At 46.9% G+C, this 26319-nt stretch overlaps 1 protein-coding gene across 8 annotated transcripts in view; it reads right to left on the reverse strand.

The window, feature by feature from the left end:
• The window catches only part of PLEKHG5 (pleckstrin homology and RhoGEF domain containing G5), a 1098541-nt gene that overhangs the window by 21661 nt on the left and 1050561 nt on the right, over positions 1–26319 (reverse strand). For all 8 annotated transcript variants that reach the window (XM_085608897.1, XM_085608896.1, XM_085608900.1 and 5 more), the window contains 4 exons: positions 15049–15231; positions 3182–3352; positions 1422–1517; positions 414–464 (listed from right to left, as the gene is read on the reverse strand). In XM_085608897.1, coding sequence (XP_085465023.1) covers positions 414–464; positions 1422–1517; positions 3182–3352; positions 15049–15231 — 501 coding nt within the window. The remainder of the gene's footprint in view (positions 1–413; positions 465–1421; positions 1518–3181; positions 3353–15048; positions 15232–26319) is intronic.

The raw sequence follows: 26319 nt of genomic DNA on the forward strand, positions 1-26319 counted from the left end.
TTATATCAGAAGAACCCAGATATTCTGTGATAATTTCTAATTTAAATGTGCTCATAGGTGTATGTAAAAGCAGTGAGAAGTACTCAACAGATGCAAAACATATCCTTTCACTTCATATGAACCGAGAAGACCGTTTTAAGACAGTATTTTTTTCAAATAACAAGGTCTGCATTAATTGCACGAATTTACAGAAGTTTGGCGAGTTCCAGATAGGAAATGTAAGTGTCATTAAAGCAAAATTCCACAGAACTCCCTGGTCATAGCTATGAACAAAAAGTGGATGCAGGGCTTCATTTTCAATGTGTGCATTTCATTTAATGCCACTTTTCTTTCACCTTTTCGATTTGAAATATTCTTAAGGATTTTATGCCACAGAGAGAGAAGAGAAGCTGCAGGTGCGTACGAGGACTTACCTCACACAAGAGCCCGGATTCCTGGAGATTTAGCAGGCAACAAAGGAACAGCTGTGGAGACAAAGCAGAAGGCGCGTGTTTTAGAGAGAGGCTCGGGCCCGTCATGTCAGCTCGAGGCTCTTGGCGCGTGCGGCGCAGCGGCGCGCGCGGCAGATTCACAATGTTTTTGAAACGCGAAGATGATTAATCCGCGCTGCTGTCAGCCCCCTGAGCTGTTTGTACAGCCACCACCTTCTCCCTACAAAAGAACGCATTCATGGAAGGCGGCGCAGGCTTCCCAAACCTGGCCTCGGATCGCGGCTCCCTCTTTTAATAAAGGTCAGCGCAGACATCAGGTAATGAGAGGCAATCACTTCACAATGGGCACCTGAGGCCCGCGCGACCCGAGGTATGCACTGACGTCACTGGGGTCTCAAGCAAACTGCGTCATCTTCTAGGGCCGCTGAAGTGTGAGATGCTCCATTTTTAAGGCTGGAACAATCAACAGCAATAGAGCGGTACTCGGGGGAAAAAGGAACTTTGGTGAAGGTACCTGCTAAGTCATGTAACTGTGCAGCTTTTAAAGGCTTACAATATAGCAGTAAAGGTTTAAAACCATATAGCATACAAATTAAAATAGAAACCAACAAACCCATCACATGTAAAATGTGCAAGATGGGGCCGGGGCCTTAGCACTTCATACAGGAATACCCACCCCAAAGATGGAGGCGCCCACGCTTAAGCACAGGGCATTTTATTAAGCCAGGGTTCTTCAACTTCACATCAAAAAGTGAAGGTCCCCCATAGTAGTGAGCTAAGTTGCCATGTTTTGGTGGTGTATAAACTAAAAGGAACTCAAGGCGGCTTCACGAATCCTGTACCTGGATCCTCTTCCTCTCCATATGTACATATGCGGTGTGAAGAAGGCTTGGCCAACACACTACCGAGATGCACAGCTATATATCATGCACAGATCATACAGTGGTACACAGTAATAGTGGTATTTCCTAAGGTGGGTGAAAAACTCACGTCAGTGATCACTTTGAGTTTCTTAATGTAGGTGGCCTCTGTGTGTAAAAGCTCCCAGATAGCCTCTTGCTGATGGCACTGCCGTCGAGTCAATGTCTGCAAGAAAGAAAAAGTAGAGGAAATGGCAAAATAGTTGGTGATAATCCGGTCGACCTTCCATCCTGGGCCAGAAGCAGTGAACTTAAGAAGGTGAGATGGACTAAATGTAAAACCATTATAACTTAGGGTCTAAATCTTGTAACAGGAGTACAGAAGCTATTTACAAAAGGCAAGTCACCTTCGATATACAGAATAAAATCGAACTAAACCAGATTTTGGAAAATCAAAATACTTTCCTAGTTAGCGACTGGGACATGATCTCCTTTGAAAACACTTTTATATTGTTTCCGCTGCTAAGGAACATCAAAAGTTATGCTAAGCTACTTCTTAAAAAAAAAAAAAAAATTAAAAAATCGATTTCAGTCTGAGAGCCAAAGTACAAGGACCACAGCTAGGCACTGTGGTCGACAGAGCTAACATCCTACCTAGATACAGCTATTGTAACACTGGACTTGGTGAAATGTGGCTTTGCACTTGCTGTGAAACAAGACTTTAAGATGCCTTTTGCGTGATATAGATTAGGATGGTGGATGTATTACTGAATTCTTCCATGGAGAATTCTCCTCCTGGGAGGCTCAGTCGGTGGCATGATCTCTACTGCACTAAAGCCCTGGCTGGGATAATTGCACCAGCAGATTTTATCCACTGATGGATGGGGCAGATGTTCCACAAGCAGAGATTTCCTTAACGGCACAGCTTTAAGTCTGGCCCTTAGGGTCTGTACTGTAGACACTGAGTTCCCCGGTGGCTTGCTGGTCTGATTATAGTTTCCCTCGCCGCTTGCAGTCACCTTTCTTGCACTTCAGTAGACCGGGCTGCCTAAAGGCAGGAGCCTAGTGAGGTTTCCAAAGAGCCACAGGAACTACTTAATTTCTAGAGGCAACAATATTTTATCAGTGGTGAAGCACACACAAGAGTCACAAGCAAATGGCTAGTATTATATGTAGCTTTTGTTGGTACAGAACTGAGCAGGACCACCGTGCTGCCTCAAAAAACAAGAGTGGATGAGAAGATCCTCTTCCTATCCATCTCAAATTGCAGAACATGCCTAATTTCAAAGACAAGAGATCTGAATTAAAATCAGGTGTATATGCCTCACTGTGCTGGATAGAAGCCCTTTCAAACTACCAGGGGAACAGAAGAGAGAATTTACTACAATGTTTCCGACATCCCTGGGAGATCAACATTCTTTTAAATAAAAAAAGGCTACGGGAGGTGAGATTCCAGTAAACAAAACATGATTTCTCAGGTATTTACTTTTGACCTACTCTTGATCTTCCCACCTTCCACTCTCCTTCCCCACCATGGCTCATGTCAATGGCCGATTGTCCCAAAAACCCTCTAAGTAGTCCGAGAGGCACGGTGGTTTGGTGAGAAAGTGCCATCTCTAAAAAGTGAATAGCACTGGGACAGACATCCCTTGCAAGCTCTACAGAATGCATGACTGACTCTCCTATAGTCCAGCCCATCTTTCAAATAAACCAGATTGTTGCAAGATCTCTTGGTTTCTTAATAGGCCGGCCTGTTTCTCGGATGGGTCCATTAAAATTAAATTGTTGAAAGCTCATCTGTCTTCTTAAATACGCATGTTAAATAGCAAAAGTAGATTAAAAAATTTTTTTTAAAAGGGTGGTTAACTGCTCTTGCATTGGTCTTCTTACCTCGGGAGCCTTGATGATTTCTTGCCAACTGTCCTCGAGACACAGGTGGGTGTCATCCTCATCTTCCTCCCAGGAATCCTGGTCAAAGCAGAGCTGTTGTGGCAGCTTCGGAAGCCCAAACATGCTGTAGGCGTGGAGCTTGCCCTCCAGCTGTTCCATCTTGTCAATTTCCTGGAAGAGGCGGGAAAATGCACACATGCAATGGTCATCAAAAACCAACCATGCAACAAAATAAGAACCATCTTCTAGGTGAGGAAAGACCAAATGTTGAGATCAACAAAACACTGCGGCCAATAATATGTGCTGCTAAGTTATCACAACAATAAAACAAGCATTTACAATGCAATGGTCTCGGCATAGTAAAAGTTAGAGCTATTGGCATTGCTCATGACACTCTCAAATGCGAGACCTCGTTCGTCCTCATCGAGTTGTAGCGTAATCACAGTGGTTCATAATGTGAACAGCAGTGACAACTATCTTTAATCATTGGACGTAAGGAACGAAGTTGCATAAACCCAGCAAGTGTAAAGACATTAACGTTTGCCTACATTGCCCCAAACCAAACGCATCTCGTTCTAATTTTGCGGCGGGCTAATAAATGGAACCAGCAGCACTTTCATATTTTTGTGTTATTAATAGGCTCCGGTACCACTGCACCTGCTGGACCACCGATAGCTACACACGTGAACGACTTACAACGTGAAGACACATTGTGCAGGCTTATCAATACTGCCTCCAAAAAGTCAAAAGGAGACCCACACGATTAAATTTAAAATGGACTGCCACTGCACTACTTAAGATGTGACATCCAGGGTATATCAGTGCACATTTTGAGACAACTTCCAAAACAATTGAAAAAAATAGCACAAAATAAAGACTTCCCAAATGTTTTGGGCGCTTATGTAAGATCTGCCAAGATGCAACTAAAACGTCAAAGCCTCATTAAACACAAACCGTCCGCAGCGAATACTACTTTTTACTTTCTAGAGAGATAAGAACATTTAAATGCGATTGTATCTAGCGCGAACATTAACCGTAGGTGTCAGAACGCTTTACATAAGATCCAGTTGCATTACAAAAGGACTTTGGATTACATAAAAAAGGTACAAACAGCAAAAGACAGAAAAACGCTACATTAACATAAGAGCAGTAGTAAGTACAAAGGTCTACTACAAGTTGCATATTCACTCATGGTTACATTTTAAAACGAGCTTTTATATTGCATATTTCCATAGCATGACATTTTGCCATCATGGGTCTGGAGGAATCTCCTAGATGGAGGATGTCCGTATGGGTAAAAGTCCGTATGGGTAAAAGGCCGGGTGGAACTGGGGGAAGCAGCAAGGCACCCCCCGGTCTGAACTGGAGGTAGTGCCAAAACCCAGGGCCAGTCCATCATCCCCCAGGCAGCAACAAAGGCAAGGTCTTGTTGAGAAAAGGCATCCCGTTAAGAGGAGAACGTGGAGACTGCACTGTCCGGCTGGATCAACAAAATAAAAGACCGGAAACAAGCGGAGAGTTGAAAGCCAGAAGCATGCCACCAAGACCGAGGGCTCGGGTCGTCTTCACATTGCCCCTCGGCAGAAAATGGCGGAGATCCAGACCATCGAACACCAAGACACCAGTAAGGGGGAGGGGGGTGCAGTGGTGGTAAACGAGAGAGGGGACAACCAGGAACTCACCGTTCTCTCCCATTACAACTAGGCGGTCCTGTCATGCCGCCCCGCATCATTACCACTTTTTCGACTATAACTAAAGTTAACTAAGGAGGATCATTTCAAACCTCTCAAAATCACCCATCCTTTAACAGAAAAGGTGGTAGGGGGTGGATGGGGGAAGCAATGAGTAATCCATGCATGAGGTGAATTAGTAGTTCGGTTGTATTCAAGCCACGCGGACGAGTTAAACATCCTCCATTTCCTCACCTGCCCGTAAGCCCCTTCTGTTCATCTGTCGCGGCTGGAAGTCATGGCGGCAGCGAGAGCAGTGTCACGGCTGGAAGTCATGACGGCAGCGAGAGCAGGGGGAGAGGACGCCATTAACACCGCCGCCTTTCTCCGAGGTGAAGCAGAAATGCCTCGGAGAAAGGCAGCGGCGTTTTCGGATTGGGGGCGTGTTAAACACGCCCAGAGAAAGAATCGAAAAAAACACGCCCCCGAATTGCAAAAGGACGGGGCCTGTTCGGAGAGACAAACCTCTTCTCCAATGGCTGGCCAGTATTCAAGAGGCCAGCCAATGGAGAAGAGGAGAGAAGAGGGGCGGGTTCAAGCCCTTCTTCTCCAAGTCATTAAATCTCGCGAGCAAGACTGCGCAAGCGCAGCCTTCGCTAGCCGAGACCTAAAGAGGAAACAATATATGTCAATGTATATGTTCTTCTTGCCTAGGTTGATCTAAGGTCCGGGTCCTCTTCCTTTTTTCCCTAAACGTCTAATTTTCCCATCTTAAAATGCACGTATGTAGGGGTATTGTGTTAATGTGTACACATTTTACGCCTTGCAAAAGCCGGTTTCAAGAAAAAACATGTCTATAATCAGACTTCTTGCATTTCTGATGTTCTCCTGCTTTCAACGTTTTAGAAAGGAAACAGCCACATGCAAAGTGTACAGATCTCGCACGCACCATTCTTCAAATATATATAACTTATATCCTTATCATACACCATGAGGCACCTTTCAGTATGGAATGCCAATCGCACCCTATAACCTCTACACAAATCGAACCCATAAGCACCTGTGAGAATCAACAATGAGAACACTTTAACGGATGGGGAGTCTACCTTCGATCTTAAATCTTTTACATATCCTGATATCTTTGACATATACTTCAGATTAATTTATCTGTTGAGTTGCACTCCGTTTTGTGGTAAAATGGACAGAAGCTCTAGAAATCCCAGAGAATGGACGGCAGTATTTGCTCCCAACAGAGTTACATACAAAGAAATATTAACACAAACATAATAGAACCTGCTGCACAGATCATCGCACATGCACACAAATTATCACTAATGTGCTGTAGATCCGGCAGTCCTGTAGCACTTAGACAAAAAGCAACATTGCTCAGACTTGTACCAATCCCAGCAGAATCAAGCACAGATTAACCACTTAGAATCTCACTTAGCCTAGAGCTCATATGCTAACAGTAAAGCACTCCAATGACATCATCCCACCGCCAAACTATTCATTCCAAATCCAAAGAGTAAGACATTGCCACCCAGTCATCACATATGGCCACATGAGGTCCTCCTCCAGTGGAACCGAATGCCAACCATCATAGGACACAATGGACTAACATGTGACTAAAAGTGACCCAGAACACATTACCTACAACACAATATCATAAAAACAAATCAGACTCTAGTCAGCAGTGAACCACAGGAACAATGTGGAGAAACACATCCGCGACAGTCCACAGCACCATGGGGCCCTATTAATGACAAATGTGTCTACTATACAAATGCTGGGAACATGAAAAACTACAGCTTGTTTTATATGAACCCCTCCAGTTGCTTCCACCTCCGAACCCGTTTTTGGTGTTTATTTGAAGTTCGAGAGATGCAATTTATTTTTAAATGCTCCTACGTCCCCTCTTTGATGGGACATCTGAATTCACCTGTTGGCCAGGAATACCTGCGAAGATGTTTCCCAAGCACCATGCTTTAAGCTCAACCCCTCCATCCCTCACTTTTTTTGGAGATTACAGAAGGACTGATCCTCAAACCTAAAGCCTGTGAATTTGCCATCTGAGACTAGTGTGCCCCTCTATCATGGTCGTTCACGCAGACAATGTCAGCATCTCTTCCTCAACAACTCAAAACACCATGCAAGTGTCACTACCGCAAGAAGACACCAGTTCCCTAGAAAACATATCAGCTGAAGTGGCCCCTTTAAAAGAAGAAGGTAGCTTACAAGTACTGTGCATTTATAATAGTGTTGGTACCCATCGTGGCTGGTGTAGCCCAGGCTGCACTGCGGTGTAGACAACGTGGACTTTATAAGTGCTGTTTGGTAGACCTGGAAACCAGGCCATTCTAAATACTTGCGTATAGAAGATCAGATCCTGACTGCACCACTTACTGACTGAATTCATTACTGATGCAACTGAACAGCCACAAACTTGTCGGCGCCAACTGAAGGCTCCATCATCCAATAATGCAAATGAGAGACAGCGAGGATAATGTGATCAGCAGGAGCGGAGCGATGCCTGGGGACACAGTAGATTCCCCTTTTTGTTGCACCACTACTACGGCTCGTGCGGGGACATTGGACCAAGCCCACGGGACCGCGAGTGTCAATGAAGCAGCTGCTGTGAGTGGGCTGGACGCCGACGGTAAGTGAGAGACGAACAATTGAAACCCGGCATGCATAGGAGGGAGAGTGACATTATAACACCACGCCAGAAACAAAAGGGGAGCCGCTTATGACAAGGGGAACAAAGGCTCCTTTGGACATCAACACAAATTGATGGCCAGGGGATTTCTTGGTTAGGCTCATTTAATTTGCCCATGTATTTTGGACGCATACATTGAGTGAGAGCGCTATTGTTCAACCTTGGTGTGACAATGGGAACACGCATATCACTGCAAGGCTATTGAAAGCAATGATGACCACTCACATTGCATTCAGTGCCACTAGTGAAGGCACACAAAACACAGACACACACACACACATTAGATCTTGGTCATGGATGTCAGGTACGCATTAATAAGCCATGATTCTGCACCCTAGCGGGTTGTCAGAAATGTACCCAAGGCATCAGCATCAAAGACTGATGGTAGCCCAGGGTCTATCCATGCCCCCTTCAACACCCCCTTCAGTGTAAATAGGAGGACACGACTCCAAAGGGGGCAAAACATCAGATCCAACAAAGGAAGGTCCAAGTCCAATTACATGTGGTGTTCTTTCCTGTCTGGAGGTAACTGGGGTCGAAAAAGTGACTCATAGTGTGGTTACAGATGAAGCAGTCGTGCAACCGCCGAGATGTTACTTGCCAGAGGACAAAAGAGCATACCAGGCGCGCGCCACTAACACATGGCGTAAGCAATCACTTGGCACATGGAGGTGTCTCAGATTCTACGTGCACAGTTGGTTTTGCTAGGTTCTGGTCGCCCTCATTCCCCCGTGTGCATGTTATAATGGTCCTGAAGACCTGTAAACATCGGGTACTGTAGGCCTTGCAAGGACTGCGAGTCGGCCAGGCACCCAAGAGCCGCCATTTGCTTTGTTTTCAAGGGCTCCTCACAGCACGCAATGTAAAACTGGCAGAAGTCACAGCGCCCCCCTTACACCGACGGTCACACTGCAGGTCCCCGACAAACAAGACTGGCCCAGCCCTGCCCCTGCACAGATTTGGAAGGCAAGAGAGCCAAGTCCCTGTCCTCCCGCCCTCACCCTTAGACGTGCAGTTGTTCCACAATAAACAATGTTCTGAGAGCTTTAACAGAATCAAATTAGTGACGAGTATTAGAAAGATTCACGGCCACATGAACAAGCACCGAGTGACGATGTGCAAATGAAATGGGTGAAAATGAGCCCTTTTAAGGAATGCCTTTGCAGGAGGGGCTGTTTTATGGAGCCTGCAGCCCTCGGGGCTTATTACACGAATAAACCCGCCTTATATTTCTGTGAGTGGCAGTGACAGCAGTAGTTGTTGTAACCCTGTTCTACTTTTGCTTGGATAGTGTCAGAAGCTACGAGTGTGCAAGAATGGCAGAAGAGTTTAGTGTTGCAGCTGCACTTCAACACGGTGCCTGCACTTTCAAGTGACAGTGAGAACGTTGCTTTTAAACACACCATGTGATAAGTGAGAGAGCACAAGAACTTCTGAATATGGGAGCAAAGATTTGAATAGCAGTGTCAGCAGCAGCCCCTTGGCATGACTGCTATGATTTAACAAGGCAGTACAACAATCTCACGGTAAACGTATCACACGTTTAACAGGGATCTATAGAACCTCATAGTACGCATATCACACTGTTAACAGGGCAATGCAAGTGCCTCACAGTAAACATATCACGCGTTTAACGGGGTACTATAGAACCTTATAGTAAGCATATCACACTTTTACCAGGGCAATACAAGCACCTCATAGAATGCACAACACACTTTTACCAGGGCAATACAAGCACCTCACAGAGTGCACATCACCCTTTTACCAGGGCGAGACAAGCACTCTAAAGAATGCATATCACCCTTTCACCAAGTAAATATATAGAACCTCATAGGAAGCATATCACACATAACAGGGCAATACAAGCACCTCATAGTAAACATATCGCATGTTTAACAGGGGAATATAGATCCTCATAGAAAGCATATCACACTTTTAACAGGGTGACACAAACTTCACAAAGTAAGCATATCACAACTTTGACAGGGCAATACAGGATACAAGCACCTCATAGTATACATATCACATGTTTAACAGGGTACTGTAGAACCTTATAGGAAGCATATCACACATAACCGGACAATACAAGCACCTCATAGAAGGCATATCACACCTTTACCAGTGAAATATAGCACCTCATAGTATGCATATCACACTTTTAACAGAGCAATACAAACATCACATAGTAAGCATATCACACCTTTAGCAGGGCAATTCAAGCACCTCATAGTAAACATATCACGTTTAACAGGGTACTATAGAATCCCATAGTAAGAATATCACACTTTTAAGAGGGCAATACAAGCACCTGATAGAATGCATATCGCACTTTTACCGAGGAAATATAGAACCTCATAGTGCGCAGATCACACCTTTAACAGGGCAATACAAGCACCTCAGTAAGCTAGTAAGAATATCACACTTTTAACAGAAATGCAAGCACCTTGTAATAAGCAATTACACTTCTATAAGGGCAATACAAGCACCTCACAATAAGTACATTACACTTTTACAAGGGCAGTACAAGCACCTCGTGGCTTTTTAACGGGGCAGTACAAACGCCTCATAGTGAGCATATTGCATTTTAACAGGGCAGTTTAACAACTCCCAGCACGCATATTGCATTTTAACAGGGCAGTATAGCAACCGATAGTAAGCATAGAACACTTTCAAACGGGCAGTACAGGCCCTTCATAGCTTCCTACCAGGGCAGGAGAAGCCCCTTGCCTTGTCGCATGATCATTATACTTTTAACGGGGCACCAGAGGTTCCTCAAACATGCATTCTTTACCATGAAGAAGGCAGTACAAGCATCTCGCAGCATTATTATGCCTCTAAAAGGGCAGTACAAGCGCCTCATATTAAGCATATTGCACTTAAAACAGGACACTACATGTAGCTCACAGGTTTTTAAAACGCACTACAAGCGCCTCGTAGCATGGGTATGATACGGTTCACAGGGCAGTAAAGCATTAAAGCAACTTGAAGCACTGGTTGAATATTTTTAATAGGACAGGAACTTTCTGTTTGACCACAATGGCTGAACCCATAACCATTAGTTATTTATTTGTTGCCAACCACGGCCTTTCGATCCAAAATGCTGAACATAAAGAAGTTGAGTGTGTCGGGTATACAGGAGGGTTTAACTGTTTACAATAAAACACCAACAGGAATGGATGAGGTGAGAGTACACAGCGAAGACAGACGCTTAACAAACATACTTTATTCCAATATGATGCACAAGCAGGGATATATATTTTTTTCACACGACAATGGGCAGTGTATTTAGACAGTGCTGCCGCTTCTTAGAGCAAACGCAACACATTTTCTTTAGAAAAGAGCATTCACATTTATTTTTGCGGATTATACTTTCAGTGTAGTGGTGACTGCACTTCTTAGTACGGATGTTCTTTTTGAAACCGGCCAGTGTATGATGGTCAGTCACAGTGCCTACTTAGGTCCACGGTGCACACTCAGTGCTTACGGGGCATGCTGGTTTGCGGGGTCATGTCGCGTCCGCCTGCTGTTGGTTATCCTGAGATGGCTTCAGCAGTGAATCTGGAGCGTGGACGTGATGAGGACACACAGTGCTATCATGGCACAAAGATTACAAGCTTAAAACCGATGTCCTATTAATACCTTATAATGCGCCAAGAGAAGGCAGGCTGGTTCCCTACCATGCTCCACGTCGCCCACGGCCAGGGAGACCAGCTGAACATAACCCTCTGTCAGCAGGGACCATTCAAACCAGGGCTGGATCAAGGTCGTTACAAGCTGCCCAGGGCACAGATTCATAGAGGAGCCATCTAGGAACCGGAAGTAGCCTTGCAAAACTTCTTGATACTATCTCCTTATTGGTAAAGCTCCCGCTTTCTGTGTGAAGCAGGTTTCTAAAAGTAACTCTGGCTCAGACAGAAGAAATCGCCACCAGGCCAGCCCGTCCAGTACCTCTGGCCCACTCTTGATCATGGCACGGTCTCTAGGTTTGCCCTTGCATTCTTTGAGGTATTAGTGCCTTCCGTCTGTCTTAGAGCCAGCTTTAGAATGTACATGAGAGCTAACTCCGGCACAGCCGGTGCTGGGCCTTCCCTATCCTGTGTGTGACAGACAGACCCAACAGACAGCAACACAACAGACCCTACGCACACCATCGACCACGGCCCCCTGCTAGCCTGGGCCAACATGAACATCGATGACACCATCAAGACCATGAGCACAATCCACTCCGGCTCTCCGTCAGATCACTTCCCGCACCACGTCTTCAATAAAGCAAGCAGCTCCATCGCACCCCACCTACGCAACGTCATCAATCTCTCCCTCGAGACCGCGACCTTCCCAGAGAGCTGAAAACATGCCGAGATGAACGCCCTACTGAAAAAACCCAAGGCTGCCCCAAGAGACCTCAAGAACTTCCGGCCCATCTCTCTGCTCCCCTTCCCAGCCAAGGTCATCGAGAAAATCGTCAACAGACAGCTAACTCGATACCTTGAAGAACACAGAATCCTGGACCCTTCCCAGTCAGGGTTCCGCAGCAACCACAGCACCGAGACCGCCCTCATCGCTGCCACCGACATCAGGACCCTGCTGGACAACGGCGAGACCGCAGCACTAATCCTCCTGGACCTCTCCGCCGCCTTCGAGACCGTCTGCCACCGCACACTACGCTCACGCCTCCACGCCGCATGGATCCGAGACAAGGTGCTGGAATGGACCAACTCCTTCCTATCCGGCAGACCCCAGAGCGTGCGCCTCCCCCCATCCCGGTCCGAAGCCTCCGAGATCATCTACGGCGTACCGCAGGGATCCTCCCTCAGCCCGACACTGTTCAACATTTACAATGCCCCGCTCGCACACGTCGCCCGACCTCAACATAATCTCCTACGCCCATGACGCTCAACTGATCCTCTGCCTCACCAAGGACCCCACCACTGCCAAAGCCAACCTCCACGAAGGAATGAAGGCCGTCACCGACTGGATGAAGACCAGCTGTCTGAAGCTGAACTCAGACAAGACGGAGCTCCTCATCCTCGGCTCCAACCCTTCAGCCTGGAACGACTCCTGGTAGCCAACGACACTGGGAGCAGCCCCGACACCCACCGACCTCACACGCAACCTGGGAATCATCCTCAACTCAACGCTCTCAATGACCAAGCAGGTCAACGCCGTCTCCTCCTCCTGCTTCACCACCCTCCGCATGCTCCGCAAGATCTACAGTTGGATCCCGACAGATACAAGAAAGACAGTCACCCAAGCGCTCGCCAGCAGCAGACTCGACTACGGACACGCCCTCTATGCGGGAGCCCCTACCAAGCTCATCAAACGACTACAACGCATCCAAAACGCCTCGGCACGACTGATCCTCGATGTACCACGCCACGGCCACATCAACCCCCACCTGAGGGACCTGCACTGGCTCCCCATCAGCAAGAGGATATCCTTCAAGCTCCTCATCCACGCACACAAGGCACTCCACAAGACCGGCCCAGCCTACCTCAACAGACGGCTCTCCTTCTACATCCCTAACCGCCAGCTACGCTCTGCCGACCTCTCACTCGCCACCGTCCCGCGCATCCGAAGAACAACCACCGGCGGGAGATCCTTCTCCCACCTCACCGCCAAGACATGGAACACCCTCCCACTGAGCCTACGACAGACCCAAGACCTGCTGACCTTCAGGAGGATGCTCAAGACCTGGCTGTTCGATCAGTAGCCCCCCCCCCCCCCCCCCAGCGCCTTGAGACCCTCACGGGTATGTAGTGCGCTTTACAAATGACTGATTGATTGTGTAGAGAAATACTTTATAGCGTGGCCTTGGAATGGTGCTTGCTCAGGCTAGGAAAGTGCACACTCTTGTATTTCACAACCCTCCTGTCCTCCATTATGGGCAAGTTCAGATTCTTCCGCCTCTCTACAGTGGCCTTCCGGTTTGATTAACTTTGTATTGTTTATCCACCATCCAATATTATGCTTCAAATTCATGATCAAAGTTAAGCTATGTTCACTCCACTATGTACTATAAAGTCACACGTACAGCCGGCTGTACCAGCTCTGCTGAGAACTCTGCAATTCTATGCTGAAAAGACTCCTGGGCAATCAAATATAAACATTAAAACAGTGTAGATTGCTTTAAAGTCCAGGCCTTTCTGTGCTGGCTGTTGATGCGGTTGCCAGGGCTGGCCTGGCGAAACCTTTAGCTAAATCACCAGCTTCCGTTTTTCCCCAAAAATATATATCATTAAAAACATACATCCAAACGTAAAAAAAAAATGCATACATGCATGAACAAACATGAAGGGTCTTTCAGTGAGCAATCTTCATTCACTGATCTACTCAACTGTCAGTCATATTTTGCTTCTGTCACCACAGCATACAACAGCTCAACCATTGGCCTTCTTGCATTGTAAAGGACTGCGTTTGACGGATCACAGTTGGAGAGCCATCTTTAAAGGAATGCAATTCAGAGCTCGGGCTACTGTGCCTGGGCTGTCCTTTATTTTGTATACTTTGTGTGCGTTTGACAATGTTTTTTTGCATATTGCCTGTTTGCAAAAAAACGCATCCTTGCCAAGGCGAGACCGATTGGTTTTGACAATGCTTGTTCGTCAAGCACCACAGATTGTTGAGAGCAGATTCTCACATTACTCCCGACCTCTGCTAGCACCCTCCAGTCTCCTATCATGTCCTCGTGTCATTTTCTACAGCTGAAAACTGCTCGCTGCTTTAGGATTGGATAGGACAGTATTTATATCGCTACTAAATATCAATATCCTTCCTCTCTCAACGCGCAGGTGTAAGCTACTGAACCCCACCAGGCATAGGGAAGGTAAACCAAGGAACATGTAGATAACATTAATATATATACACACACACACAAAACACCCATCACAGGACTCTGATCGGTCTTCTGGTGCCTACATAAAAAGCAATATATTCTAGGTGAGAAATGGACGATTGATCATCATCTCTCCCTGGATAAGTGGGAAAATCGGAAACTCCTTTACCACACCAACCTAAAGTCTTCAATCACAACAAAGATCTTCCAAGATCAAACTTAGTTCATGTTCACACTAAGACAAAGCATTTTACACTTAGACACTTCATGAAATCTCAACCCGAGACACCCAAACACCAACACAGCAATGGACGCCACCAAAGGCTGGCTCCTCCTGCCCAATGGGCGGCCCTCCCAGAGCCGCATGAAAAGGGCCCAGAGAGAGCAATCCCTAAAATGCCACAGTTAGTGATCGTTGGCCCTTAACCCCTTCAGTGCCCATGACGAGCTGGACTCGTCATGGGCTGCGGTGGCGCTGTGCCCATGACGAGTCCAGCTCGTCATGAACTCCGCCCGCTAATGGAAGGCGCGGCACTGGGCGGGGAAAGGGGCGGGCATGCAAGGGGTTAATACACGCAGATACATAACAGAAGTGGTCCAATGGGAAAGATCAGTAACCACATATAAAAGGTAGCTTTGGATAACTTACCCGTCCAAAAGGGCCGGTGGTCCCGGATCCGAAGAGCCCGCTGAAGCGGCTGGCCGCACGGTTCTTCCAGGTGTCGATGCCATTGTTAGGGAGTGATCCGCTCAAGTTTGGCAGCGGTTCCTGAATGGGGATATTGGAATCACCGAGGAATTCATTCATGTTCTTCCGCCTCCTCCCAGGGGCCTGCAAAGCAATGGCAGTCTGGTTATTCTCAAGACTTGGATAGAGAAACGAAGCAACAGTTAGGTCACGCAGTCTCCCAACAAAGCAGAGTCCATTTACATAGCATGAAAAAAATGACAGCAAGGGCTCTTGGCTCCATACCTTCATGTAGAGGCAGAACTGCAGCAGCAGGCAGAACATCTCTGCTCAACTCCCTGCTCGTAATGCCCTGGTGGGAGACAAGCGCAAATCCCCAGCTTGCTGGAGTCAGTAACTTGCTAATCCCAGACACTGCTATTCATAGGGTGTCACACAGCTCAGGGTCCAGGTCTGGCATCCAGGCATGTACCAAAGGCTTCTATTACTGTTGGACCGCCTTTGGCAGCCAAAGTCTCTCATGACTTCCTGTGCCGCAGGTCACTGATGAACTGTGCACCCGGGTAACCCAGAAGCACGCAGAGCTCTCCGAATTTACACACATGGCACTCCTAAAACTGTGCACAAAAGTAATCCCTTAACACCAACACACCACCTTACAGCAGTCAAAACAGACTCTACTGCGATTGACTGACACTAGCATGCCCTGACATACCTCTATAAGGTCACGTACAGACCCACGCATAGTTCTGCCCTATTACAGTCCCTCAGTCTGAAACTTCAACATGCCCTCACATAGAAAGCTGAGAAAACCTTCACACTGAGGTCCAGCAGGCCTTCACAAAGAAATCCTATCACATGCCCTACTCTCTCTTCAGATCCCGCATAAAAAACTAATATATTTACACACACACATATATATATATATATATATATATATATATATATATATATAAACACACACCAGACTTCGAGAATGCTCCTGCCTCCACCAATAGAATGTATCCTGAAATCCACAACTGTCGCACTGTTTGATCTTAAGCAAATGATAGTATGTCACTGTTTCTAGATGCCCTTGAATGGGACTACAAAGTGAAGAAGTGGGCCGAGTGCCAGCCTACAGATAACCCAAGTGTCTCTAAACTCCATGGAGCCTCTCGTTGGCTCTAATTGCACCAATGGAGATTGTTATTCAAGTGGCAAGTAATCTACTAACGCCACTTGCAAGTATTCATTAACCCTTCACACAAACACACATACGTACAATGATTTAATGCCAAAACTCACTAATGCCTGGGCATCCTCGTTAGTCGGAACGTAAAAAGTCCAAAGAAACCAGAGAGACGAGAATTACTAATTACAAAAGGTTTTCTTTTTTCGTAAGCGTGTAAGGTTTCTCAGACAGTCCATTCTGGAGGATTCTCCCATAACAAGCACTGTTTCTGCCAAATCCCAGCTGCTCCTCTCAATGACCTCCCCAGACACGTGACCTCAGTTGCTGGACAGTTTGTTTTAATATGATAAACACCGCCCAATACCCTGAAAAAAAGCACTCTGCTCTCGAAATACTTTAACTGACGGGTACCTGAGAAACTTATAAAAAAAATACTGGTCACTAACGTTGATTGAATAACAGTCATCGCTAATTCCACATTACGTCGCATTTATAAAGCCTTTGCGGGTGCAGACCCCGCCCAGCTGAGCTGACTGCAGGCTTGGATGTTCCGCAGACTCTCAATGAACACTTGCATTAATATGCACAAACAACAGGGAAAAGCTGTTTAGCATCGGCTCGCCTCTGCCGGAGCGAGTTACAAAAAGTATACACACCTGAAGTAACCTGGTAGAACAGCTATGATCACAACGGACCGGAGTTATCAGGAAAAACAAAAAGTGAATGGAAAAAACTCACCTCGACCTGGCAAAGCAGCGCGCTGGGCAGCGCGAGGATCATCCCGCTGGTTAATTGCATGCGCTGTTTATGTGAAGGGGTTCCTTCGAGGCGGCTGCAGCTCTCTGGGAGCCGCAGACACGGGATCCGCTGTCTGCTCTCTGTGCGAGGCTGTCAAACATTAGAGCACCTCCGATCCACAGCGCAGAACATGTGGACAGGAAGGGGCGGGTGCGGAGGGAGGGGGCGGGGCTACGCCCTGAGTCAACACTGCGTGCAGACGCTGCAGGCATGACTACTGCTCGCATTGCGGAGAGGGGACTGGTGATGTCATGGCGATGGGGAATCCGGGGCTCTGCCGGGTCTGTGCTCGGAGCAGGGGTGAAGCTTAAGGAACGGCGAAAAGACGGGAGTACCGATAGCGAAAGCTCGGGTAGAAACAGAGGTAGAGAACTGGAGAGTCAAAAACAGAGAAATAGAGTGCAGTATGTGTATATATAATATATACATAGAGAGAATCGGACGGCTATTAATTGAGGCAGGCGATAGACACAGGGGCAGGAGGAGGCGTGGGAGAAACCAAAGCAGTAACATAGAGGCAAGGCGAACCAAAATATCCACTTCTTTGTGGCGGACAACGCATGTCTAAAGATAAGACATATGATAAAGTACAGATACCCGTGTTTTCTGTCTACGAAAATAAATAACTTGCCACTGAATAACGTTAATTTGAATGTGAAGATTGTTTGCATGTGAACTTTCAGAGGGTTCTACAGTACAGACAGATCGAGCCAAATGAGCCTTAACGATGTGTGAGCTTGTACACATTTTCAGTCTAGTCGCACATGAATAACTGTTGCCCAGACAGATAACCATGAATGAGTGTGCCCAGACTTGCTCAGCTATACCCCACCCCCAGGACTCTTAGTCTACTGTGTCGTCACAGTGACGTACCACCCCCCTGGACTGATCATCTGAGTTCATTAGGCAGCTCAGCGACGTAAGCGCCTGCAGTGGTTATCTGTGTGTGACCTGCGGAAAATTAGCCCCAAATCCGTCAGAGTAGAATCAGCCTCTCATACGTCCCGGGATGATAATAGACGAACCACTGTACATATCACACCTATTATTAACGCGCTCTGTAACTGCCCTATGGCCATGTAAACATTGCTGCGACGTCCTTACGGTTGTGCACGAGTATTGTCCCTGAACAGGTACTGTCTTTAACCTACTTGCAGCCTCCCAGAATTTAGGGTTGCCCCGAGTCTCCTCTAAGTTAATAATAAGCCAGAACTCCATAAAAAGACAAAATAATTTCCAACATCCCTGGAACAGATCCACGCATTTCCCTGGAAAAGACAGGAATGCTGGGTATAGCTAATGCGTTATGGGATGAGTGCAAGATACCAAGATGCTATGGCCTGCCTGGAATATGCATTCCAAAAGGGCAACCTGCAACTTCAAACGGTGGCCGAGCGGCCAATCAAAACTCTGAAGACACTGGAGTGCGGACTGTGCGGCCATCTTTCCAATAGATCACGGCCATTTTCACACCCGGCTCCTAGCTTCTGGAGTTAAGTTCATCAACAAAGGACTGCAGTGCGCTGTGGTTGAGATAGGAAATGTTCCTTTGTTAGCTAAGACAGGGTTTGGGAGGGTTTTAGTGCTATTTTTCTACCATAACATGTATAATATTTAACAGTTTAAGGAACTCTCAGTTACGTGTAGAACTGGTTTCTCTACAGCGGACAGGGAGATTTCAGGACAACCAGATAGACCCCTATAGATCCAAGGCTTTGTAAGAATTTTGTGCATATATTACTGTCACATATTTGAACCCAGACTCCGCTTTTCATTGCTCCAACGTCAATAAAACGTGTATCATCAAGTTGGGCTGGGGAAACGACAATGCAATATGTAGCGTGTATTTTATATCCAGCCAATAGTCAATGCTATAACAACTGCACACGAACCACAGGCCATTCAAAATCTCTCACATATTTTCACCAAACCCCAAAAGACTCAGCGGGTGGCGCTCCCTGCCTCTCAGGCCTGTCCATCTGGCACTGGCCTGCCCCATTGTCGCTCGAGCTGTCGCGCAGCTCCTGACGTCACGCCATGTTCTCACTCCCAGTGTGTGAGGGGGCCAGCTTGCGTAGGACTCCTGGGTTTATTGACGCGGTTCAGTGAGTTGGAAAATATCCTCAGCTGCCCCCTGACCTCTCCCCTCAAAGGTCAGCCCAAACATCTCTCCTATTGGCTGACTGGGGTCAGCAGCACAAGCCGTGGGGAGAAGCAGGAGGATACTGCGCACAACAGTTTCACATTAAGGGGCTAATCCGCGCAGTGTTGTGACGGTCGGTCCAGACAGACACATGTGCTTGGCAGATATTTACCTTCATTCGAGGAGCTCGACTTTCACATCGGGTGGCTGTGGAGCAGGGGCACGTGCAAGGTTACAAACATGGTCAGCTCTCCCGCATCCTGTCCTGCACTGCCCCCGCCAAGTCTTGCACACACAAACAATATGAAAGCTAATTTCGCCAACAATGCCTTGGCGACGAAAGAAAAATGTCCCTCATTCCAGACAGGATTACAGCCGGACATCTCCTCTACTATCTTGTGGCGGGACTCGCGTTTGGAGGGTTGGTGGCTATTTGGTAATCCGTTTTATACAAATACCACACTCTACCCCCTCCCCCGGTGCTTAAAAAAAACAACCAAGAAAACACATTCAAGGGGTGCTTTTGTTTGCTAGCTTCATGGTCCTGCTAGAAAGAAAAGAAAGCTTCTGCTGGTGGCGTCTAAATCAACAAGTATGCATGCCAGCGTTCAGCAGTCAGCCTCCAAGTCTGCTGCACGCTGGGTAATAGGAAGGGGCAGTAACCCACCAACCCTTGCCCAACAAGGTGGAAGTTTCAGGCACAGAAACAACATCACAAAATCCCTTTAGATTGGGTTTATGAGCAGGAATGTAATTCTAAAACAACAGTTGATGGACAGAATGCAGAACAATGTCATACATTCACCCCAGTACAGAGATCTGGGCCTAAATCCATCGTTTTTTTGCTCACCATGCCTTTTCCAGTTTGAACCCAGCCATATGCAAATCAGTCTTGACCCTGTGCCTCATGGGAACAGTTCAGTCCGAACTGCCAGGCAGGGTCCTCCCTGGAATGGAAACAAGCATCCTAGGACCGGTTTTGGGGTTTCACCCCTCTTCAGCCAGGATAGCTTGATTCCAGTGGCATGGATAGCACGGGACTCACGTCTGAGCATACCCGTCCCACTCGGGGTGACCAATGCAAAAACAACAATTGATGGACAGAATGCAGAACAATGTCATACATTCCCCCCAGTACAGAGATCTGGGCCTGAATCCATCGTTTTTTTGCTCACCATGCCATTCCAGTTTGAACCCAGCCCCAATGCAAATCAGTCTTGACCCTGTGCCTCATGGGAACAGTCCAGCCCGAACTGCCAAGCCAGGTCCTCCCTGGACTGGAAACAAGCATCCTAGGCCGGTTTCGGGGTTTCACCCCTCTTCAGCCAGGATAGCTTGACTCCAGTGGCATGGAGAGCACGGGACCCACGTCTGGGCATACCCGTCCCACTCGGGGTGATTCTGATTTACTACCAAATCCATTTGTATTCACGTTTTAGTAAACTACCTACCATTAGTGCAATTATGACACTATGCATTAAAAGAAACACAAAATGTCAAGATTCTAGAAAAACACACACACACTGGAGACCACATACATCTCAAGTCCTAACTTTCAGCACAATAACATATACATTCAAAATCTTCATCCATTTAAAATGCCGCGCCAATCCATTTAGAAAAGACAGCTTCCCAGTAAGGATGAAAGTCAATGCTGCCCCCCACCATACACCGCCCTAGTCGCGCCCATTCTATTAGTTCGTACTTGTCTCATTTCTTTACCAAAATCGCTCTTATAATTGTTAGGAGCAATGACCCTCCGATACTGTGCTGCTATTACTAACAGGTGTTTGCTAGGCAGACAGAAATGGGACGCTATCCTCTCCTCTCCACAGCTGGGTTTCCGGTTCTGAAAACCTTAGAGAGAGGTATATTGGTAACACATTTCCACTTGCCTTGATCCTGGCACTAACATCTGTGTGGAGTTGCCAAATAAACACAGATTTAGATAAACCAGATTTAAATGTTTCAAAAAAAAATTAAGTAAAATCGGTTCTCGTAGCAAAACCATACCTGTTTTCAGGCACTCACACTTTGGGGGGCTCTAACAGTAGCATTTCTGCAGCATATGCTTGCAGTAATAAAACAATTAACCATCACGGCAGCTTCCCAAATTCCAAGAGTTTTGGCGTTGCCAATGCTGCTTGTTTTTTGTTGTTGTGCTCAGGAGTTTGTTATTTTCTACCGCCCCAGGAAACAGGGCAGGTTATCTCTATCTGAGGAGTGAACGGCTGGAAGTGTCAATCATCGGGTCACCGAGCACACCATTTTAAGATACAATCTTCAGGCTACAAAGGGCAACCCCTGGCTGCAGCCTAGAAAACTGCCCACAGGGGCCCCTCAAAGGTGTGCACGAGATAGGAATTCAATCACAGAGACAAAGAAGAGGCGCTATAATCTTCAGGCCACAAAGCGCAGCGCTAGAAAACTGCACACAAGGTATTCCTTAGAAGTGTGCACGAGATAGGAATTCAATCAATTGACAAAGACGATGGACTTTTCAATGAGCTCAGAAATCGGGGTCTTAAGTAAATACATAACAAAGCCCGAGGTCAGCTCCCAGGGTGGGCGGAGTCTGTGACACAGCCCCATTAATACACACAGGTCTGGATCTTTAACTGCCCGCTTCTGGAAAAGGCCTAGCATCTTCCCTCTGAAGTAGAAGCTGCCAGAGCTGTGTAAAACCTCAGTAAATACTACACATGCACGCGCCCAGATGCTGCAGTAACAAAGGTAACCTTGTGAAAGCCAGCTCACTCTTCTAGCGGGTGGCCTAACGTTCATGAGACCAGAGGACTATAGCAACACCTCTGCCAGACCCAAAGAGGGCTTCCCACTCTTGCTTAATGTCAGGTGCTGCAAATCTAGCAATGGTCAAACCGGTGATGGAATGTATGACTGTCCCTTCACTGCCAAACAAAAATGCTAAAAAAGAGGATGTGTGTCTGACAGATGGGCACTTTGTGATACTAGGACATACACTGAAGGGGTGCGTGCACGTATGGATGAGACCAGAGGCGCAACTAGAGCCAAATTTCGGAGGGGGCTGAGCAAAAATTTCGGGGGGGGCTGAACTTTAAGCAATAGGCAGAGTGGAGCTGCAGGGGCTCTTAGAAGGGGTGAAACAACAGCGAGGACTCATTAACATGCAAATGGTCTTTTAAAGACCTGTGAAGTGCTTGGGTGCGGCTGCTTTTTTGCCCGGGAAGGTGTCTCATCCCGGGCTGCCACACACGACGGGGGGGGGGGGGGGGGGCTGAAGCCCTTTGAGTCCAATGGGTGTTGCGCGCCTGGATGAGACGAGCATCGGACGTAAACAAACGTGACATGGGTAGGTGACAGGCACATTGCTGTATCATTAACTTAATGACGGAGGTGGGGGGCGGTGCAAAAGCTTTACAATGGTGCGGCCGCGATGGCTTTGCTGACAAAGACCCCATTCACTCATAACACAGGCGGCATCTGCTGTGACACCCTGCATGCAGTGACATGCATGGCTGCACACGGGACCGCTGTCAGTGTCGTCACTGATGCAACCAATGAAAACGTCTGAAGCAAAGCCACACCGTAAGTTGCTGGAACCCGTCTAGGCGCTGCACCTTACCCTATGTGCAGCCTCCACCCTTTCTGTTAGTCTGTCACTCCCATTTTGAGCATGAAACTGGTTGCCTTCATGCCTTCTCCTGTGAAAGCCTCTAGTTCCAAGGGGGGGGGGGGCACGGGAATCCCCCACCGATCTGTAGTGGCACAACCCTTCACTGGTAGTTTAAGGTTTTCAGGTGTCTCCTTGTTATCAGGGCCACCATTTTAAGCCCTCATTCCGACTACAGCGGCTGACAAAGCTCTGTAAAAGCTAAACCGGGGCAGGACCCTGTGTCCATGATAGCGTGGCCTCATCGTGGTAGCCTGAATGCAATAAGCACACGCGCATGGATTTCTATCAAGTGAGCTGTGCTGGAGAGCGCTCCCGCGAACGTGATCGCCTCTAGGAGCCCCTCAAGCTAACTGATGTAGAGGGAGATAACCACTGTGCCCAGGATCACACAATGCGGCTAAGTAAACCGAAATTAGACCTCGGACCTCCTAGTTCGACTGCAGTTTAACCCCATTTCGTGCTTCCTGAGAATTAGCAGGAGCCAAATAAACGGGAAAAGTGTAAAGAATTCGCAGAGAGCGCGGGAATTATCTTTAAAAAGCGAGTGAGTTGCGTCGCTAAGGATCTTCATAAAACAAAAGAATTAAACACCACGTTGTTTTGCATGTTCTGCTCTTACCATTTCAGCAAGTACTACACATACTACGTTGGACAAAAGAAAGTAAAATAAAATATCTGGTGGATAAATATGACTAGATATCAGGGTCTGATTTTATCCTGACGTATGAAGAGCGTTAGATTTCTGGACCTAAGTAACCCGTTTACAAAATGCAGCAAGTAAAAATATGTAAGAACGCAATACATGGAAAATATGAAAAGGCGCCGATTTGTCTAACTCTGAGAAGTAAAGGGGGCCGCCCCCACTCACCGTCCGCTCGGCCTCGCAGGCCGGGCTCAGCGCCTCGTCCAGGGCGCAGAGCTGGTCCCAGCTCCTCCATGTCAGAAGTTTGACGAACTCCGTCTCCGGCTTCTGCTTCATGCTGGCTTTCGAAGTCCCGATTTCAATCCGAAAATCTTTTATAATTCAATAACGCTCTGCCCCCGGCTCAAAGCTATCGTCGTTAGTTTTGGGGTGCAGCCGTCTGCCCCATTATAGCCCTGGAGCGCGTAGCCCTCGCTTCGCCAGTGGAGAGCTGCCCGCGATAGTCCGCACGGTCCGGCTGCTGCTGCTGCGTCTGCTGGGATGAGTCCGGAATGCCTCCCTTAAGCTGATGCGACTCGGAGAGAGGGGGAGGGCAGCCTTGCTTATGAGTAGGAGTATCCACTCAGAGCCCTCACCTCCCTCCCCTCACAGTGGGGCTAAACAGATTTCATCAGTTCGCCATCCTTGGAGGGGATCAACGCTGAGCGGGGCAGGTCTCCCAGCGCGCGCCTCCTGGCCATAGAGACGTTTGCTTGCTCTGCGGGCACCATATGGCCGGCCCCAGACACACTGATGGCCAGGTGCGAAGGGCCAGTCCACTCATTATGCTAATCAGCTCGAGACGTGCAGTGGGCTGAAGGGAGCGCCTATGCCCCCCCCCCCCCTTCACCCAGCCAGCCAGGGAGAGGGAGGAACCCACAGGTCATCATGGACGCCGCGAATCACCCGTCAGAGCATCACCTCTAATTGAATTTGCGATCCACACTCGAGCAACCACATGACAAAGACACGGAGAGAAGAATATTGAATCATTCTACACACACTTTTATTTAATCAAAAGCCACTGATTGCTGAAAAACAGGACTGTGTGTAGGGAGTTGTGCGAGAACCATCATTTTTTTTGGGTTTTCAGATTCATTTAGCGCGAACTCGGCCCTAAGGTATTGTAGCGCTTTATATAATCACGAGTTACATTATTGCGTTATTACATTATGCGTACAATCATCGTTCACCCGAAAGTTCGGCAGAACAGATATTCTAGCTGCTACTAAATTGATACATTTTCCATAGCGCCAAAAAGCTGGGAAATAGTGAGTTCAATAAATATCCAATAATCAGAACCACTGGGATTATGTGATTCTGCGGCGGCAGTGTTGTATGCACAATAATACATTTGCCGCATAAACCACACAATCCATCATCTACTGCATAATCTCCAGATTTTAATACAAAAAATGTGTTTTCTGAAAACGCAGCGACCCATGTTGCCACGCAGTGGAAGGCCCTATGCAAAGGTTGACTGGTCATGTTCCTATTACTCTTTTTTGGTGTTAAACTGGTACTACTGAGGTGAAACCTTTGACCAGATTGTTTTAACATGAAAAAAATATGAAGCAATACTATCACAAAATGTTCCTCAATAGGTCACATAACTTGCCTTATCTTGCTGCATAATGTAGTCGACCCTGCCACATAATTTGGTCCTCCCCTGCCCACAATTCCATTGGCCCGGCCAATAACCTAACCTGGTACATTAACCTGGCCAGAACTGAAATAACCAAACAACCAAATAGGCCCCAATGTGACCTAAAATAATCTATACTATTTTAACATTGTCCAATGCACACTGAACTTACTTAAAAATGGCATAAAATAAGAAAAACAAGCACTGGCAAAGCCAATAGGTCTCACTTTTGAACGGAGTTACAGACTTGTTGCAGATGCTAAATAGCATGAGAGAAAACAAATCTGATCAAAGCATGATGATGTACACATACAACACCAAAAATGCACACGCATATGTCATGACGTGGAGGCCATTCTGGCTTTGACTCCAGCATGATGACATATGTTTGTTCCTGCATCACTACACGAGTACGGTGTGCGTCATGAAGCGGCAGATAAACATAAAGTCAACAAATCACAAGTAATATGCTGACCCAAAGCCACCTTTACAGATTGGTTTTGTGCACAACAGAACCTTCAACAAAAAACAGCTAAAGTGGTCTGTATGCAAGACCTAAAAATAACTGCCAACTGACTATATAGGCCATGTGAAGTACTTTTATCCAGGCCATACTTTTTAGTCACTAGCATATTGCATTATTTCATCTTTAGTTTCAAAAGAAATATAAAACTATAAGTCCTAGAATTCAACGGGCTGCTGAATAAAAGAATAAAACAATACAATTGACACAAGGGGTGAAAGTATGGCCCCACCTGCTAACTATGAAAATAGAAAGGAGGGTCTTTAGGCTGCGAAATGGAAGGGGCAGGGTCCAGCTGCCATGTGAACTCATTCCTATGTACAGATTTGAACAAAAATACAATAAATGGTTATTCCAGGACTCACAGGGACCACTGTTATGGAAGTTCAGTAGGTATATAGTGGGATTAACGTCTAGTTTATGATTCCATTTTTCTGAACAATAATGTTAGTGACACAAAAAGTGAACATAATAACATATGTGCAATATGAAACTTTCACTTACTTTTCGATCCTTAGATAGGATAGAAACCACTAGTAATTTTCAGAGGAGGGAGAGCGAGACATGTACAGTCTTTAAGGAAGTGCAGTAAATCCCTCCACACAGCCTCTC

Source organism: Triturus cristatus, chromosome 1_2 (assembly GCF_964204655.1).
Source record: "Triturus cristatus chromosome 1_2, aTriCri1.1, whole genome shotgun sequence".
In the NCBI taxonomy this organism is placed as follows: domain Eukaryota; kingdom Metazoa; phylum Chordata; class Amphibia; order Caudata; family Salamandridae; genus Triturus; species Triturus cristatus.